The sequence below is a fragment of the Myiozetetes cayanensis genome, unplaced genomic scaffold (genome assembly GCF_022539395.1).
Source record: "Myiozetetes cayanensis isolate MyiCay16 unplaced genomic scaffold, myiCay2020 scf19, whole genome shotgun sequence".
Lineage (NCBI taxonomy): Eukaryota > Metazoa > Chordata > Aves > Passeriformes > Tyrannidae > Myiozetetes > Myiozetetes cayanensis.
Window position 1 is genome coordinate 6,032,403 of NW_026087400.1, and position 19,052 is coordinate 6,051,454.

Consider the following 19,052-nt stretch of genomic DNA (forward strand, 5'->3'; position numbering starts at 1 on the left):
CTCTGCTATCCCATCTATGCAACTTCATTTCTCCATAAAGATGGAGCTTTCATGGTTTTAAGGCAAACAAACAGTATCTTGGCATAGTTGTGCTCCCAAAGTCTTTGTTACAACTGCTTTATAATTGCCATTTTTCTAAGCTGGTTTGATATCCATTAGTTAGATTTAATGCATGTTAAAAGAAAGAGCTAATGGGCACTTATCAGGAATCCAAATAAAAAATAAAATAAAACCCTCTTTCACTTTGCCCTTAATACCACGTTGCTGTAAAACCACATAATCCTCTCTGTCTACTCCTGTGATATAAACAGAAAAAGCTAAAACTTCACCCAGTTTTTACTGACAATGCTGATTCTCTATCCAGCTTTATCTTACAGTTTATGTTTTTAAATGCCTGGTAAATGGCTGCAGAATCATTAAAGGTTGGTTAACCTTCTCAGTCTAATTCTGACCTACAAGACACTTAATTTAATCATTCCCCCATAGAAAAGGATTGAATCATTATGTGCAGACATGTGGTGATGGCCATATTACATTAGATCTTCATTAACCCAACTTAATAATGGCTTTGTACTAATGGAAACCTCCCCTTACTCCTCATTTTTTCCCCCCAAATTTGAAAGCTCACTTAGTGAATCCTCTGCATCCGATGCAAGATAGAGAGAAGGCAGTAATTGTTGCTGGAAAGATTAAATTCTGTAAAGTAGTGTAAAATTTACCATATTTCCTAAAACCAGAATTTTCCATTCAGTGGAGTTTCCTGACACTAGTTTCCTTCCCCACAGATGATGGGAATCTCATGCCCCTGCTCATGACATGTTTCACCCTTTAAGTGATTCCACTCATGGTTATGAGGTCTCGAGGACATAAAGGCACATTAGAAAAGCAAAGGCATCAAAACCAAGTTACAATGAGAAGTGTGATGGGATCCTGAACAAGTCCTCAGAGTACAACCACACACTGCTGCAGTGTTAAAGACAAACATCTCAGCTAACAAACCTGTATCCTCCAAATTAAATGTATTCCATTGGTGATGTGAAGCACTTTCACATACTCATTGCTAAGGGTTTCAAATGAAATTGGGGAGCAGACTCACCAGCAGTGCTGAGTGAAGTTACAGAGGTGAACAGGAACATGGACAAGACATCAAAATGACAGAAGTGCCTAAAACTCTATTGCAGATGTAATAAATTGTAAATATACTTAAATTAAACATCATTCCACATGCTCTAGATAAAAAACTAAATGAAAACAGCACTTCCCCTCTAAATGCTATTCCTCCTGTCATAACTGATAGCTCCTGTCATTCTCTTTCACCATTATTTCTGTAATCATTGGCAAATTCTGACCTTTCAAGCAGCTAACCTAATTCATAACGGATGCCACTTCCTAATTAGTGGAGACATCGGATTCTCAGCTTCAGACAAGGCAAGAGCCAACCTAATGAGAATAAAGAGAGTAAGTAGGTCTGGAGAGACAACTGAGCGAGTTGAAGAGGCTGCTGTCACCCAGAACAGAAATAATACCTTCTTATTGTTAAAAATGGAATAAACACCTCCGGAGGGAAAACGAGCGGATGCACTGACTGCAGCACATGCACAGGCCTGGGCAGATTTGGAGATCACTCCTGTCCAGCAGCCTGCAGCCTACTGAGACCCCTGTACTGCAGAGAAATCCCACCTGTAAAACTTCAGGATGGGCGAAAGCACATCCAGCCTCTGAGCAAAGAGTTTTGGCTGCATAAACTCACGAGGCTCAGCTCGGCTGAGTTCCTGCACACGAATCCTCCTGATTTCCAGGGCTAATTCAAAGAAGGGAGAAGGCGTGACTTAGGACAAGATATCCTGAACATCACCACTGAACTGTGCTCAACAGCACAGCCAGGTTTCATGCTGAACTGAAGGCACATGTGACTCCTGAAATCATGCAGACCCAGCTGCACAGAGACTGAGACTTTACACACCTGCAACAAGGCTTCAATCCAATCCTTAAATTTTGACACTATAATATAAGGTAATACAAGATAATATAAAGTGATGTAATAATATATATATATATATAATACTATGGTTTTTGTAACTGCTGGTTAAAAGGAGTCAGAGAGTGGGCTATTACAGTGCTGTTACTTCCTTTTAGGGCGGTGTCAGAACATGATTTCTACAGTTTTTTCTTTTCAATCAACTTGGTCACTGCTTTTGGAAGAAAAAAACATCAGTCTGGGGATTTGCATTTTTTTCTCACTTGCAGTCCTGTAATTCACTTCCTTGCTCTTGGGACTGGATGCTTCTGAAAAGGAAATTAGGAGCACAGATTTCATAACCACTCACCTCGAAAGAAAATGGAAAACACTACCACATGTGTCTGCAGAAAAACAATTTCTTATCTTACAATTGTGCTCGGCTGAGCAAAAGAACTTGAAAAAGAATATTGTGGATCCTAAGTCTGTGTGTAATGTGTGAGAGAACAGAGTTGGGTTGGACAAAACCATTTTTAATAGCATATGAAATGCAAGGGTAAGAGCAGCACCTGCCCAAGGTGCAGAAGATGGCACTACACTGATGATGCATTTCATTTTGTGATGTATCCAAAAGTAATGCACCCAACCTGTGAGGAGCTCTGGGATAAGTCAAAGAATCTGTTGAGATCTAGTCTTGCCCTGAAGATTTTACCTGTACATGACCCCTCTGAAACATTTGGAATTTACATTATTTTTAGCTTCCAGTGCTACCAACTGGAATGAGCACCCGGTGGTAGCTCCAGTCCATGAACCCGTTCAGGTGCTCTTTTAAATTTGTACCTTCCTAAGAGTTCTAAAATTAACTTCCAAGTTGGAAAAGAAAATTGAACATTGTCACTATGAGTAGAACTATGGCATTTTTAGAATGGGTTGTAATGGCAAAAGGGGGTTTCACTCTGTGTCCTATAAACTTTTAATAATGAAGCATCTTCTCGTCAGATCTCAGGTCCTGCTACCCAGTGACACCCGTTCTGTTCCTTCACTGAACAAACAACCTGCAGGACAAGAGGCATCTTTTCATGAATTGCACTGTCAGATTGGAGAAGATGAACAAGTCAGAACTGCAGAATCCAAATTCTCCCCAGGAATATATATACAAATGCAACTGTATGCCTTAAAAGATTAATTTCACAAGCCTTAAATTGCAGTTTAATTTGAAAACTAATTCAGCCTCATAATTGGCTTTCTGTTCAAATCACTGAGGCTAAAGATTTAAATTCTTAATATTCAGATGACTTTCGAGTTTCTGGCCCCATCTGTGCATTAGTCCATGGTGTTAATCTCTGAGGGAATCTCTGCTGGCATAGAAATAAAATAAACAAACTGGGACACTAGTAGAATAATCAGCTTTTAAAATCCTTGGATTTTTTATATACTGCATATTTTTTATGAGGCTTCTTTAACTCAATTTGCCACATATAGATTTGGCTCCCAGCTATTTCATTTTTCAAGTGGCATGTTATCAACAATTATTGTATCAGACTTCCATGAAATAAGGAGGAGATGGGGAAATATTAAATTACAACATCTCTCATGTAAGGAACACTAATATTCCTTTCTTTTGGGGGACTGTCCATACTTAGCACTCTTTCACACCCATCCCAGGGAGAGTGGTAGGAGTAAACTATCCTTCACAACTCCAGGAGAAAGAAGGAGCAGGATGAAACTTGGGTTTAAAAGAGGCCGATTGGACTTTTGCTATTGACTTGCAAGGGACCAAGATGTATCCAGAGAGTTAGTGAAGTGGAAAGGATGAATGGGAATGGAAAAGGCCAGTCTGACAGGAACAAATTGTTTTGGAGAGATGAGTTAATTTTTGACAATCTTTCTGTTAAAACAAAATAGATACAACCCAGAGCAAAGCACTCGAGTCGCTGCGGAGCATTTCACATTGACCTTTTCAGAACTGAACGCTTCAGTTAAGTAAGACATCCACATCCTTCCATAAGGAACATTTTGTGGTGGTTACAGCAAAACTAAGCTTCTGCAGAGATGGAAATAATCTTTCTCCATCACACCATTGTTTTGTGATTAAATTCCCTTTTTATTTTTGTGTTTAAGCATTTTCATTCTATCTTATTGAGCAATTTTTCTTTTGGGAACTGTAGAGTTTCTTTTGACAGAGCACTCCGCAAGGACACCCCCGGGATCCTGCACCCCCAGCGGTACAGGAGCAGGGACTGGGCTCCTGGCAGGCAGCCACTGGTGCTGTACAGAGGGGAAAATCCCACCTCAAGCCCCAGTTCCTTCTTGCTATAAGGCAGTGGAGCTTGTGTGAGGCTGCTCAGAGGTGTGGGCTGGGGAAAGGCAGCAGAACCCTGGCAGGGCAGGCAGCGCTGGGCAGCGAAGCTCTGCCACCCGTCCCGCTCTGTCAGCGCTTGAAAGGCAACTCCTGCAGCTCTGGGAGAGCTCTGCTGATTAAGGCTGCCAGAGGGAGCAGGGGAATTTCTGCTCCAGCTTGCAGCTGCATTTTTAAAACTTGGCTGTGTTCTTCATACAGACGCAAAGTTCAAAGAGGCAGAACATTATTCAACATGAGTAAAACATGGTCTTTTAAGATACACTTTCAAACAGTGGCACGTTAAATCAAAACAACTCATGGAGGGGGAGAGTAAGGAAGAAAGATGATCCTGTGGAGAAGGAAATCCTGCATCACTACTCCTGTTCTGCATTTTTGGAAGGGCCTGCATTTATGCATTTAAATTATCCACTGCTTGACCTGAGGCTAGATGAGCTAGAAATGCACTAAAGTGTTTCCCAGAGGGAATCAAAAAAAGGAAAGAGATGCAATTCAGTTTAAGAGCGAGGGAACATCTGAGGATGCACAGGAGCCAGCCTGTGATATCTATTCACAATACTGAAAACTTCACCAAGAGTGAGCTCCTGATTTCAAGAACACTATGGTACGGTGCAAGACACTATCTCAATTATTATAATCTTAACCAGCAACAACAACCTATTACAATTAATAATACTTGATGATTTCTTTTCTATTCCTGTCAAGGGTTGCTTCAAGGTGACTCACAGAGAGCACACTCCTTGGGAACCCAGGCTGAGTGCTCTGCAGACTGGGAAGCCCCTTCACTTAAACTCATCAGACTGTCTAATGAGTCTCTTCACATTGCTGCCAGTTTTTTTAGCTCTTGGACAATTTTATATATTTATATTTCAGGTTAAAGCAAACTTGCTTTTGTGGCAGGCTGAGTGCCCAGCAGTGTCACACCATGCTGCGGGCTGGAGTACGGCTCTTTCCCGCATTCCCATTTCCTTGGTTCACTCTACCCTCTTTTGGTTTATTCACTGTTGAGTCAGTAGGTCACAACCTTACTTGGCCACCCTCCATCCCCTGCTGTGGCCAGGCACAGTTTCCAGCTCCCTGACAGGGTCAGAGATGAAGCACCACACTCTGTTCCAGCTCAACGCACCCCGGCCCTAAGCGGGGACCACGCTGTGCTTTGTGGCACAGTGTCCCCCTGAGGCACGGCCCTGCCTGCTGTGCCCACACACCGTGGGCCTTGGCTTCACCCTGTACCCTGGGTGTGCTGTGACAGCACCACAGAGCCCTTTCCTGCTCACTGGAACGGGATCTGCTCTATTGATCCTGCTAAAGCCTTACCGGGGCTCTCCCTGCAGCTCAAGGTCACTGCGCCCTGCTCAGCCTGTGCCTAACAGCGGATTTTTGATGGTGTTGCTCTGCAAAATTTCAATTGGTAGAGATTGAGCTCCATATGTCCTTTTTCATCAGCTTGTGTTTGGGTTTATTTGGTTGGTTTTCTTTTTTTTTTTTTTTTATCTGTGCAAAATTCGGACTGACTCCAAACATTCACTGGCTGCTCACTCTAGTTGCCCTTAGAGTCAGCATTTATTTGGGACACTCTAATCCAGTTACTTTTCTCATCAGAGGTGTGCAAAATTATTAAGAACATTGCAGATACTGTCATAATCAAGTAATCCTGCATTTTTAATCACAGCCATTATAAATGGGCATATGGAATATGTGAAAAGTAACAATTGCACAGGGTATCCAGGGAAGTATTTTAGGTCCTCAGGCATAGTTCAACAGCAGTGAGCAGTGGAAAATGAGTGCTGAACTGCAACATATAATAAGATTTTTTAGTTTGCTTGAAGCATGGATATACACACATATGCAGATATATTTTTATAGATGCATATACATATCTAACTTCCTGTTGAACCAGTAATGAACACATCCCACTAAAAAGTTTCCAAATGTTTTCAAGATCTATGCCTAGCTAAATACATTGTCTAGACTTGTCTCTGCACAAAACAGGGACACACAACTGTGAGGCAAAGGAGATGCACTTGGATATCACCATGACCTCTCTATCACTTTCTCAAAGGCACAAGATCGTGTTTCTTGCCAAGTCCATGGAATGAGGGCCTCCGATACCCAAATTCCTAGGAGGCTCTACAAAAGCAAAGAACAGAAATTCAATACTAATACAAACCTATAAAAGAATACCGATTAAACAGGAAAGAGAGAAAAAGAACCCTCAACCAAATACATCAAAGACAAATGTAATTCCTTTTGAATAAAAACAGATTGCTTCCTACCTTCCTGCCTTAAAGGCAAGCACTCCAGCCTGGGATACAGAATACCAAAAATCACTGCTAGAAGCACAGGCACAAGTATTTTGTAGGCAAAGTTATCCTATTCTGATTTAATAGCTCAAAGGCTTATCTGGATTTCAGACAAGAAGAGGATGCAATTTACTGCTTGTTTCACACAGATGAACAGAGCTCGTTAAAACATTTGGGAACACTTTGAATATTGATCTGTCCTCGAATAAGATGTAAGAAATTTGTTTTGCTATGAAAATGTATCAATCTTCAAACCTTGATATGCCCCAAAGTGGCCTTCAAATGAAAGCCGGAAAATCCTCTGGGAAGATGCCATCAAAGCCATCAGCTCAGGGACGTTTCCCATCCCCTCCTCCAAGCAGGACTGGGATCAGGACTTTGAAGCTGGGACATCACCACCCAAAGCGAGCAGGGAGGGAGCTCTACACATTCTTTCCACAGAAATAATGTCACGTTCTGTTCCCACTCTGTGCCACCACAGCCTCCTGCTCCTCACGGTGCTGGAAGACAATCAATCACGGCTGCGAATCACCTTGTTAAAAACAGTGCCCACTGGAGACTTCCCCGTGACACCTCCGGCAGCAGAGACGCCGTGATAAATGTTTGCTGACACAAACCAAAGTCACAAGGTATTTAACCCCTCAGCTGGCAAACAACTGAGGATACAATGTGCCTAGGAAAAAAAATCTCGTTCGGATTTCAGGAGGCTTCCAATTGCACTGGTGCTACAGTACAATTTATGTTCAAAGAATGGATACACTCATATTAATTACACTCAGCAATGAGCTACAACAACCCTGCTACCATTTTGGAAATAAGAAATCAACTTTATAGTTGAAAACAGAACACTAAAGATCCTTATACCTCTATCTTTTTTCTAGCATATAAAGACGTCCATGTAAAAATCATCACCTTTCCACGTACAGCTTACACCAGCACTAATTTTTCACCCGTAAACCTTCTGAAATTGTATTTCAGGTTTTTCCCCATTTCACCCTCTGTTAGAAAAGTCTGTGGGAACAGAGCATGGGTCTGCAATTTCAGTGGAAATATTCTCCCTTCCATACGTCTGCATCAGGCCCCAAGTAAGAAAGTATTTTCTGCACACCTTGGGACACAGACCTATTTGGAGTCTGACTGGATGCCAGATATTGAGTTGGTAAATGACTGGATTAAATGTCATGGAGGCGGATATTCAGCATTTCAGACGCAGGGTCAGTGAAAGGCCACTGCTGGGCTGGCTTTCAGTGCTCTGAAATTAGAAAAACAGCCCTGTACAAGTGTAATGAGTGTATGAGAATGGCAACACAGAGCAGATCTCTGAAAAACTGCTGTTTTTACAAATTCCACAGCTAGAAGTGACAACCAGGACCTTGCCCCCAAACCAAGTCTGCACTTTCTCTTCAGAAAGAGACACAAGATACCTTCATCAGTCTTCCACAAAGAGCCAGGAAGAGCAGACCTTTCCCTCATCCCCTCTATTCCAAGAGGAGGCTAAGCCACCAAACCAGATGAGTGGTTGAAAGTTTGTGAAACTTTAAGACTTTTTTTGACTGTACCTGGTTTGGAGCCTTCATCAACAGATCCATTATACACTTGGTTGATGAACTCCGGTCTGTTGTCATTCATATCAATCACATAGATGTAAAGGTCAATAGGATTCTCCACCTTGTTTCCATTCATATCCACTGCATGAGCCCGGAGCTGGGAATAAGCACAATGAAAGCACAATATCAGCAATTGGATTTGTTGCACAATGAGAGACCATTTTGCAAGGATTGACTTTACCTCATAAATACTTTCTCAAAATTCAATGGAGCAGGTATCTAATTCCAGCAGAAAGCACTGACATAGTTTCCATCTAGGCTCTACCCACAGACAGATTTTCTGGGCTTAACATAATACTGAAATAATATTTTAAAACTGCCATTGTCAATGGAAACACTTTAACTCTGGTGCAGTGATGATATCTCCTTCACTGCTCACAGACCACTGTATTTTAATTTTTAAGCCACGGTGAACCTTGTCTGATGGCCTGAAAAGCAAATTTTGCTTAGTTCCAAATATGTCAAGGAAATGAGTTTGAATGAGACATTTCTTATGGGAACCTGCAGCCTTTCACACCCACAATAACAGGGATTAATAGTGAAGAGATTTCAGAATGACATTAGTAGTGTTTATTCTTTGTTTAATCATGGTTTCTAGGAACAGCAACAGCTACGGACCCCATGGCTCTGTGCACCAAAAGACATCTAAAAAGTCCCTTCCCTTCAAATAATGGGAGCCCCTGAGACACTAAGAATGAAATATTTTCCTCAGGCTTGACTAAAATACCCAGTGCTAAAGCATTTCAATAACCAAAGTCACAGTGTTAAGCCCTCAGTTAAAATGGAACTGCAGCTTTGTCTTATTAGCAATAACTATCAGTAATAATTCCCCAAAACAAGAGCATCTGTTTTCTGAACAAAAGAGACAGATACAGCATGTCAAAATGAGTAATTAATAATACAAAGCAATCAACAATACTCAGGAACAATCAGTAACCAGGTGAAAAAAATGGATAGCTTTCTCATTAAAGGGAACAGATGGCTACTCTGAATGGTGTGTGGCTGAATGCGCTGCCGACGCCGGCTTCGGGAAAACTCCGACAGCGAGGGAAGAGCTGCACAGCCCCTGATCATGGATGGCAGCAGGGAGGCACTGGCTGGCTGTGAGCACTGCAGATTTTGGCTATCATCCCTCTTCATTTTAGCCGCTGTGAGCACTGCTGAGCCTCCACCCTGCCCCAAATACCGGGGACAGCACTTGGGATGGCTGTGTGACATCCAGCAAGGCTCGTGGGCTGAAGAACAAAGGCTTCAGAGGACATCAGCTTCACAGAATCACAGAATGGTTTGGGTTGGAAAGGACCTAAAGCTCATCTAGTTCCAACCCTCTGTCACAGGCAGGGACACTTTCCACTAGACTAGGTTGCTCCAAACCCCGTCCAATCTGTCCTTGAACACTTCTAGGGATGGGGCAGCCTCAGCTTCTCTGGGCAACCTCTTTGTGCAAGGGCTGGTCGGGAGAGTGGGGCTGCAGGACAGGGGATGCACCAGCTTGTGCCATCCAGAGGGATGGAGGCCTCTGGTTACTCCCAGCAGTTCCCTGCACCATCGGGCTGCTGTGGGGAGTCAGAGCTGACGTGCCAAGGAGGTCTCAGCTCCTCTGATGACTGACAAATGAATGTGCTAATTGCATTAGCACTGGTTCCTGTCTTTTGCTCTCACTGTGTAGGTGATTGATGCAACTTTCTCCTTCATGTACGGTGCTCAGAAGTCCAGAGCTTTAACAAAAGAAACTGCACACCATTAGGATGGGCTGGATTAACATTTAATCAAGCAAAGAGAACAAACTGCCACGCGAAATGAGCTGAGAAAAAAACATTTTTTTTTAGAAGAAAGTTAAGCGGCACTTTTTCTTGAAAGCCTGAGGAAGTCCAGCTTTGCTTTCAATACAGGATGTACCATTTGTATTTCATGAGTTGCAATGCTCTTAATATCTGCATTTCTTGCCTGCATACGAACTGCTTTGGCTCCCACCTGTTGAGCAATCCTTCATCATGTCAGATGTAGCAATTCAATAACTTTACAGTCAGAGGTCAGACTGTCTTTGAAAAAAAGTAATTCGGAGCTAAAATTAAAGTTATTATCTTCAAACTGAGGCAGCACTGGGCCCTCTCTTACAGCATTTCCAGCAGCGGAAATGGTTCCATTCAGAGATAAAGCAGAGAGCAAAGCTGGTATCTCCCCCCTCAGATCTGACTCTCCCCCTGCAAATTTTTAATTAGATTTGATAGCTTTTGTTTGAAATCTCCAGGAGTAAGGGATTTCTCAGCAATGCACATCTATCTGCTTGTTGCACTCACTAAGCACATGTACCCATCTACGCATTGCTGCCTGCACTCAAGGAAAAAAAGATTCAATAAGCAAGACTGTAGGAATCTCATGAAACCTGTGGTGACATGCTCAAGTTTAACCTCTGTCCCGAGTCCTCAGCACTGGGTTGAGTCATGTGAGGGAGGGCAGTGCTGGGGCACACTGGTGTCCTGACTAACAGCATCTGGGGTGTCAGGAGGATGGCACATGTCCCCAAACCCAGTGCAGCAAAGCCTGTGCCTTTACAGCCTGGGTTATACAGGGGTCTGGGTGTCCACAGCTGCTCCTCTTCTGCCCTGAGTTGTTCCTGCCACCCTTTCTGCAAAAGTTCTATCTTCCTCTCCTGCTGTTTTTACCTGATTTCAATGAATGTTTCTACATTTTTCCTCTTGTTCCTGCTTACATTAATTCTCTCTATCCATACTCTTTTCACAGTTCTCATGTGCCAACACCTCCACAACACGTTGCTTCTCTGTGGCCAGTGCCAACCATGGCAGAGGGAGAAGGGAGTCCCGAGCCAGAGGGTTGAATTTCAACTCAGCTCAATGGGAAATCTTTTTAGAGACCATTCCTCATTAGACACCATCCTCAGCAGAGAGAGAAAACGAAGGAGGGACTCCAGGGGGGCAATCTGTCTACTGGGAAACTAGCTGGATCTCCAAGGCAGATCAGATACTCCATTTCCCTTCCTTAATTCATCTTCTCCCTTGTTCTCCTGTCCTCCTTTTTGTATTCATGAGGCATCCTCTAGCTGGAAAACACACATTGTTCTGGAGTCATTCTTCAGACACCGAGATGGGGCTCATTTCTGTGAGGCACAGTCTGAGTCCACGTGGCGCCCCACGACTCAGGCTGCCACCTGCTCCCAAGCAGGTATTTTGGTGGTAGAGTGATGGAGTGGGTGAAAAGCAGATGCATGTGAGTGCTTTGCAGCACTGGACAAAGCACAAAAGGTGATGACTGAGCTCCATCACGCACCACATGTCATTCTGAGACGGGAAACACACCAGTGAAAGGTCAGTGAGCATCACCTGGGCCATGGGACATGCCAGACACAGGTCATGCACGAGTATTCAAATGGGAGCTGGTGGCCAGCTGAAGAGACAGTTAAGAAACATTTATAAAAGTTGGTTTGAGGTATTTGCATTTTCCCCAAGAGGGAGAATACAACAGGAGTGAAGAAGGAATAAATAAAATCAAATTAAATACCTTGCAAAGGATTCTGAAAAATTAATACAGGTAGCCAGCTAATCTCTAGCTGACGCATCGCTCTGCTGTACACCAGCCAAGGAGCTGGCTCGATATTCTTTAACAAATATTGCTTAAAAGTATGACAATTATTGCTATCATATTCAGCAGCAGCTACCACAGGTCTCTGAGGTTTTCCTACCGACAGTTTCCAGTGTAAATGTAGCTGTTGGCATACAAATGATTCGGTATCATGATTATTGATTACACTGGAGGCTGGTGGTATCTGAAGGTAGTTAGTCAAAGTCAACACAGTGAATTGTGTTAAATATGAGTATTACTTACACACTAATACTACTAATACAAATATACATTATCAATCAGTGACAGAGCCTTTAAGGAATAAGCATACAATGCCACGCGTAATTTGTGTGCTCTTAATTGTGATTAAAAGTTCCATTTAGAGCACTGTGACACAAATGGCTGGCATTACTCAACATGGTTCAAAATACCAGAATTACCTCTTGTATCCCCTAATTTCTAGTAAACTTTGTCTCTTGGCATTTAAAACAACTCCTCCTCAGTCTATAACCCACCTGTTCTGCTCCAGCCACTCCTGAGGTAGTATTTCATCAGGTTTGATGCTGAAGGCGCACATGTGTCTGGGACTGGATTAGGAATTGCTTCAAAGTTTCCCTACAATGCACATTACTTGAGTATCATAAGCAATGACTACTTAGTGACACGTTTATGCTGATGTCTTTTGAAAACAGAGCTTGAAAAATGTCTTGGAAAACTAACCCACCAATTTTCTATCCCTTGTACTTGCCAGGCCTAACTGCAGCTTAATACGAAACCGGTGTCTGGATCAGAAAAGACATTCAGAGCCACTAATTCTGTCAGCAGCACAAGTGGGACTTTGGGAACGCAGTTAAATAAGGCCAAGAGAACTCATGCATATTAAATATTACTACCTGCTGAAACTTATTTGGCATGCAGGGAACATTAGGGGCTGACTGCGAGGGGAGATGCAACACACGCCTGTCGCAGTGAGATGGCACCAAGATGGGGCATGTGTCCCATGGCTGTGTGTCCCATGGCTGCGGGACCCAGGGTCCATCTCCAGCCACAGGCTGGGGTGGTTCCCACAGCAGCACTCAGTGCCACACGAGCAGTTCCCCACCCCAAGTGGCTGCAAAGCCCGTTTCATTTTTCTCCGCTCGTGTTTTCAGCTGACTCTGCGTCTGGGATTGTCTGCGAGGTCCCTGGAGAGTTTGTGCTCTGGTCTGTAGTGCAGACAAAAACAGATGAGGCCAAAATACAGCTGAACTTGCCATCACTGGGAGTGTCAGCACACACGGCACCTGGACAGGGGCCGGGAGTCCCAGAGGCACATACATCTCTGCATACATCAAACTCGGAATGATCCTCCCTAAAAGTTCAAGAATGATGTCAAAAACAGGAGAAGTTCTGCTGCAGAACTCCTGATCTAATTAGAAAAAAATCTGTTTCACCTTAGGGAACGAGGTAGGTTTCATCAGACAAATGGTTTGCTGAATGCGGGGGAGTTAAAACACTAGTATTTTAAAAATGGTAGTCCTGAAGCAATACAGATAATTATGCATAAGAAAATATGTGTTGAAAAATGTGGGAGTTAATGAAACAGAACCCTTCATATGTAGCCCCACAGTTGCAAATTATTGTTCTTTTCTTTTATAATTAGTTTTTAGATTACCTGGGAATGAAAATAGCAAGGACAACATTTGACAGTGACAGAAATGCTGAAAAGACTTAATTCTGTTCAGGACTACAGAAAACCTGAAGCTGTATAAATGCATCCACTGTCAGCCAGAGCAGCAAGCCTGTATTGGACACAGAGCCCATGAACTGGTGGGTAAGAGGGACCTGGAGTGGTGCCTTGCAGTTCCACTGACATTCTCTAATCCAGCTGAAGAGTTAAGCTACTAATCCAAGCTAAAGGAAACTACAGCACATGTCAAACTGATTTAAAGGTGGCCAAGCTCTACAGTTCAGATCCAAGCCTACACCTCAGTCACTGTTCCTCTAGCACTCACTTCAAGCCTGGCTCAATGTTGTCTTTCCTCTCAGGTAGAGCCTTGGCTATAGAAAGTGGCAAAAATTCATTGACTTTTTTAGAACTTCCACCAGCCAAGATTTTGGACTGTATCTTCTTTCTGGAAGCTGGTCAAATTTTTTCCAGTTTCCAGCACTATTCTCTCCTACTGCAAGTTTCTGCTCTAGTGTTTGGGTCATTGCTTTGCTCGTGGTATATTTATAAATGTTTTGTGAAGAGTTAGTAAATGAACAATTGATGATTCAATAAATCATCAATCCACTGCTACCAAGGCTGAAGGATCTAAAAGACATTTACAGCCACAACTTAAAACACCCTCCATCACCTTCTACTGTTCTTGCTAACAAAGGTTTTCTATCACTCACTATTCCTGTCTATAAGGCCTCATAACATACTTATCAGTTACTCACTCTATAAAATACATCTTCCTGTAACCTTCAGAGTGTGAATATGCTTATTTACATATAGATGTCACCAGTTCAAGGTTTCTGTAAGGAGCAGAAAAGGCTGCAAATCCTGTGGTATGTACAAGGCAGACTCATCCCATCACCTTTGACAAGGCGAGAATTCAATTTACTGAATTCACTGTAACTGGTAGGGTCAGTTCATTTTTAGGGGGTGCAGGATTTGTTGTGATGGAGGACAAAATCTTTTTCATCTCATGTTTTTGACTGAGGGTCTGATCACAGACTTCACAGCAGCTCCATCAAAAGTGTTAACTTGTGTATTGCATTATTGACTACGCTGATAATAACCCGGCACTGCTGAAACAATATCAACAACCCTGAGATGACACACACTTTATCTCAAATATTCCTTTTTCAAAACAACCTCTCTTCCTATTTTCCTAGGCACAACAAACGAAATAATTGTTCTTGTTCACAGAGGATAAAATAATTTTTCTTCAGATCTTCTCTTACCCACGGGAAATCTCTTTTTCCACCCAGCTAAAGAGGTAATCTATTTTCTTTATCCTTCCACCTTAGTCCAGAAGCTGTGTCAACATGGTTAACTGGATACCTGATAAAGCTGACAGAATGTGCCTCTCCGACGGCGCAGTTCGGAATATGGTGTCAGTGGAAGTGACCTGCGCCGCTTCACTGACATTAGAGCATCCCTGGAATGGCTATTACGGTGCCAGTAGATGTGGCTAAGGCTGATAGCAATCCATGAAACAACCTTTCACAACCACTCCAGGAGAGAACTAAAGCGTAGACGCAGAAAATGCTTGAAATTTTGCAGGGCTATCATGCAAGGGGCCATGTATTTTCTTTTTTAGCAATCTGTGGGACTCTGTCTGCTGTGCAATTACGCTGTGCAACAGAGGGGCTAGGATTTATATAAAAATGTAGCAACCAATTACACTCCAAGCATTCTGCAGGTAGAGCATTTTATGAACTAGGATAGCACAAGGCACCACTTCTGAGTGTAATTAATCTTAATTAATTCCCTCATATTTAGTATTAGCCTATCTGCGTATTTAAAAACCTATCTGACACACCCCCATCATACTGCCTGAACATCTCCTAGTGAATTAAAGTGAAAAATGACTATAGCAATTATTGCATGTTTAGCTGCAGTAATGATTCTTAAATTACTAATTTCCCAAGACGTGCTAATGTAGTGACTGGCTTCTTGTGGTTTTGGGTGGTTCAGTTTACACATAAATTTGCATGGATTTAACAAGCAGCGCAAAGTTGTGCCCTTTTCAACAAATGACTCTGACTTTACGTCTGAAAAGGACACCGGTGTGTCACCACTGTCATAGAATCACAGAATTGATTAAGTGGGAAAAGCCCTCTAAGATCCTTAAGTCCAGCACTGCCGAGCCCACTGCTAAACCACGTCCCCAGGTGAGGCCTCACCGGTGTGATTACAGGGGGAGTGTCACTGCCCTGGTCCTGCTGGCCACAGTACTGCTGACACAATCCAGGATGCCACTGGCCTTCCTGGCCACATGCTGGCCCCTGCTCAGCTGCCACCCACCACCACTCTGCACTGGTTCAGCTGATTCAGCGCGTCCCTTCTCAAGCCCAGCAGTTCCGGTGCTTTGAGCTTGTGAGCCCGGATAAAACTCCGGGTGTTTGATGCTTACGTGGTAGGAAGCTCTTTCCTCCCTGTCCATCGGGCGTGTCACGTACATCCTGCCAGACACAGGGTCAATGCTGAACACTTCCATGGGCGGCTGGTCGGCTCCCACTCCAGTGATGCTGTACCTGATATGGATCTCTTTGTCCTTATCGGAGCGAATCTGCGCGGAACAACAGAGACAGGGATCCATAAGTTCTGGACAAGAGCCATATGGATGTTTAAGCAACTTTAAAGAACTGAGCCTGAAAGCAGCACAGATGTAACACCACTGTCAATTCTGACAAGGGAGCTGAACGCCAAAGGTTTGGAGAGAAGCCACGAAAAGTGTATTCCACATAGTTTCAGCTATTTTACTCCTCTTTTATTCATGACTATTCTCTAGAAATCATTGAAATGGTGAGCTTTTGACTCACCCAAAATGCACAAAAACCACTGTTTATATATTACTGAAACCACAGTTTCCTTAAAGTGTCCAAATTTTTCAGCCACAGCCAGAGTCTCCCAGCCATTAATCACTTCTGAAAATGCTGTCTGCAAGCTCCCACATCGTATTCTCAGTCCCTGTGACCGTGCACACAAATACTCCCATGAAATTTGAAGAACAGGGCTGTTTGCTCCCTCTTAGTCCAATCCTGCTAGCTTGACAAGGCCAGGCTGAGAATCCACAGTGGGATATTAGCATTTCATGTGATTATTTGCTGAGGAGAATGATGTTTTGGACATTGTTTCTGAAAGTCCTTCCCTCCTATACCTTGCAAACAACACTGCAAACTGAGTACAGCACAACAAGTTACACGAACCTTGGAAACAGAGCCAAGGAGAAAAAGCAGGGAGGTTAATATGTTGTCCTGGCAACCCCGACTATCTCTTTAAAACACAAATTTAATTTTCTGATCAAATGCTGAAAGAAGTTCTTGCAACAGCATGACTATTCCCGAAAGAAAGTGCAAGGTACAAATAAATTACCACCCCCCGCACCATCACAAACTGTCTTGGCACTGCAAAAGCAATGTGCATAATTTTTTCCCTAACAGGTCTATGAATACAATGAAGTGGTGGGAAGATAACAGAACCCTAGTAGCTGAGTGCATGTTGTCACCTCTGCTGTGGCAGCTGCATGCTTGCAGTGCGCTCAGTGGGTGCAGGAGACCCTGAGTACGCCATACAGCCCCAGTTTGGGGAGCAAGGGTGGTTTCCCAAGGGAAGAGGAGGCTTTGCTTGTCAGGTAAAGGGATTGAGAGGGGCTGTGGGCTTTGCAATTCCCCCCACATGGGACCTACAAATACTCCTTCCTCTCCTGACCCAGGAGGCTGATGAGGTGCTGAACGTGTCGGTGCAGAGCAGTATCAGATCCCTGGCTCCGAGACTCTCCTTTGACACCTCTGTGCAGATCATCACCAAGTTTGTGCACTGTTTTCTTTGTACTGCCTCCACCAAACTGTCTGTTCCCGTTAACAGCTAATCATGTCAGTTATTACAGGACACTGCCAGGATTGATCCGTGCGGCACCTGCGCTGCTGGAGCTGAAGGTCAGGGAATAGAGGCAGTTTCATCTGTCTTTTCTCTGAAGGATTCACTGCTTGTTACACTATTAGTATCAAGGAAAACTGATTGGACTTTACACTGGTATAGTCACTTAAAAAAGGGGCTGGGAACACTGAAAGTGCCCTCATGTTGCACACAAGGTTATACAGGTTTTTGTGGGCCTAGTGGGTATTTGCAATAGAGACCCAGATAGGTAGGCATTAATCTAATTTCCATTAGCAAACTGTGGGTGAAGAAAGGTATATTAAAATCAAGCTTTGCTTTTACAACTGTAGTTCTAATGACAAAAGCCAACTCCCCAGCTCAATAACTGAAGACCACAGCCCCCATTTTCAGAAGGTCAGCCCTCACCCTGCAAGAGGAAAGGGCTGGAAATCAAACTGGTTTCAATATCTGTACAAATGCATAGCTCAAGTCAGGGAGTTCAAGATCCAAACCACTCTGTCCACATCTGTAGCTTAAAGTAAGTGATAATCTAGGAAGGCACTGTTGGACCTCCAGTTTTGAACCAGGGTGAGGTTCCCACCCTGGAAATTAAAAAGGGTAATGTGGGACACACAGTTGTGTGCCTTCATCACAGTGTGTCTGTCTGCACAGCTCCAAAGAATCCATAACGTAAATTTTTCCTTAACAAAGGTGGAAAAAACCTACAACAACCCAACCAAAGTACCTGCACTTTTCCTGCCTTTTTGCTCACTGGAACACGGAAACTGGGAGGGTCTCCCCATCCCCAGCCTGGCTCAGCTATGGCTGTACTTGAGCACAAGCACCAAAGAGCTAATCAGTCTCTCCAGAGAACCAAAATGGAAGCAGTTTTAACCCAAATCTCAGAAGAGGAGAGTCTGTTAGTTCTTCATGGACATTTTTCTGCTCTATTTCCTGTTGCATATAGTACTCAGATCCCATTGTGATAGAAGCATTAGAAATGCATAGAGAGAGACAGAAGCAGGGAAAAGGAGCCTGGATTTAAATATTCAGTGCTAAAGGCACTATATTTTATTTTCAGGAAACGCAGATAAACAGAAGCTCTCGAAGAAAGCTATGTACAGTTTAATAAAGTGTATGCTATAGGATGTCCTTGCAGCACTTTTATTAGCATTAATAGGGTCTAAGCTGTCTGTATGTAAATCATTGCAGATCTAGGAGATGGAATATATCATAAGACCCACACGAGTTACCAATTATACTGAGAGAAATCCATGAGCTAATTATACTGCACTGAGCAAAACAAAGATAGGGGGAAATATGCTGCAAATATTCAGCAGTGACTCGCTATTTGCTGTTAATTGTGATCATAATACAATGGTCTGCCTGTTACCTGTAAGAATACAAGGGTGTGAAGTGTTCAGAAAAAATCATGTAAGAAGTAGCACTTGTCACAGAAAGTTGCTAAGACCATTGACAATGAAGCATAGTACATATTACTACCAGGGAGATATTTATCACACACATGCTTTTTATATTGGAACATATAATTTTAGCACTCTTAATGAGATTTAAAATAAAAAAAGATTTTTCAGTAATCCTTTAACATTTTGACCAAAGGTTTCATTTGCCTAATTCCCAGGGTGCAATTTAGTAAATCTTGTTGAGAAGT

General features: G+C 43.0%; 1 protein-coding gene across 1 annotated transcript in view; it reads right to left on the bottom strand.

Annotated features, from left to right (window-relative positions):
• The window catches only part of CDH4 (cadherin 4), a 416,593-nt gene that overhangs the window by 80,405 nt on the left and 317,136 nt on the right, over nucleotides 1–19,052 (bottom strand). Inside the window, exons 5-6 of the mRNA XM_050313859.1 lie at nucleotides 15,915–16,070; nucleotides 8,179–8,323 (exon numbers count right to left, since the gene is read on the bottom strand). Coding sequence (XP_050169816.1) covers nucleotides 8,179–8,323; nucleotides 15,915–16,070 — 301 coding nt within the window. The remainder of the gene's footprint in view (nucleotides 1–8,178; nucleotides 8,324–15,914; nucleotides 16,071–19,052) is intronic.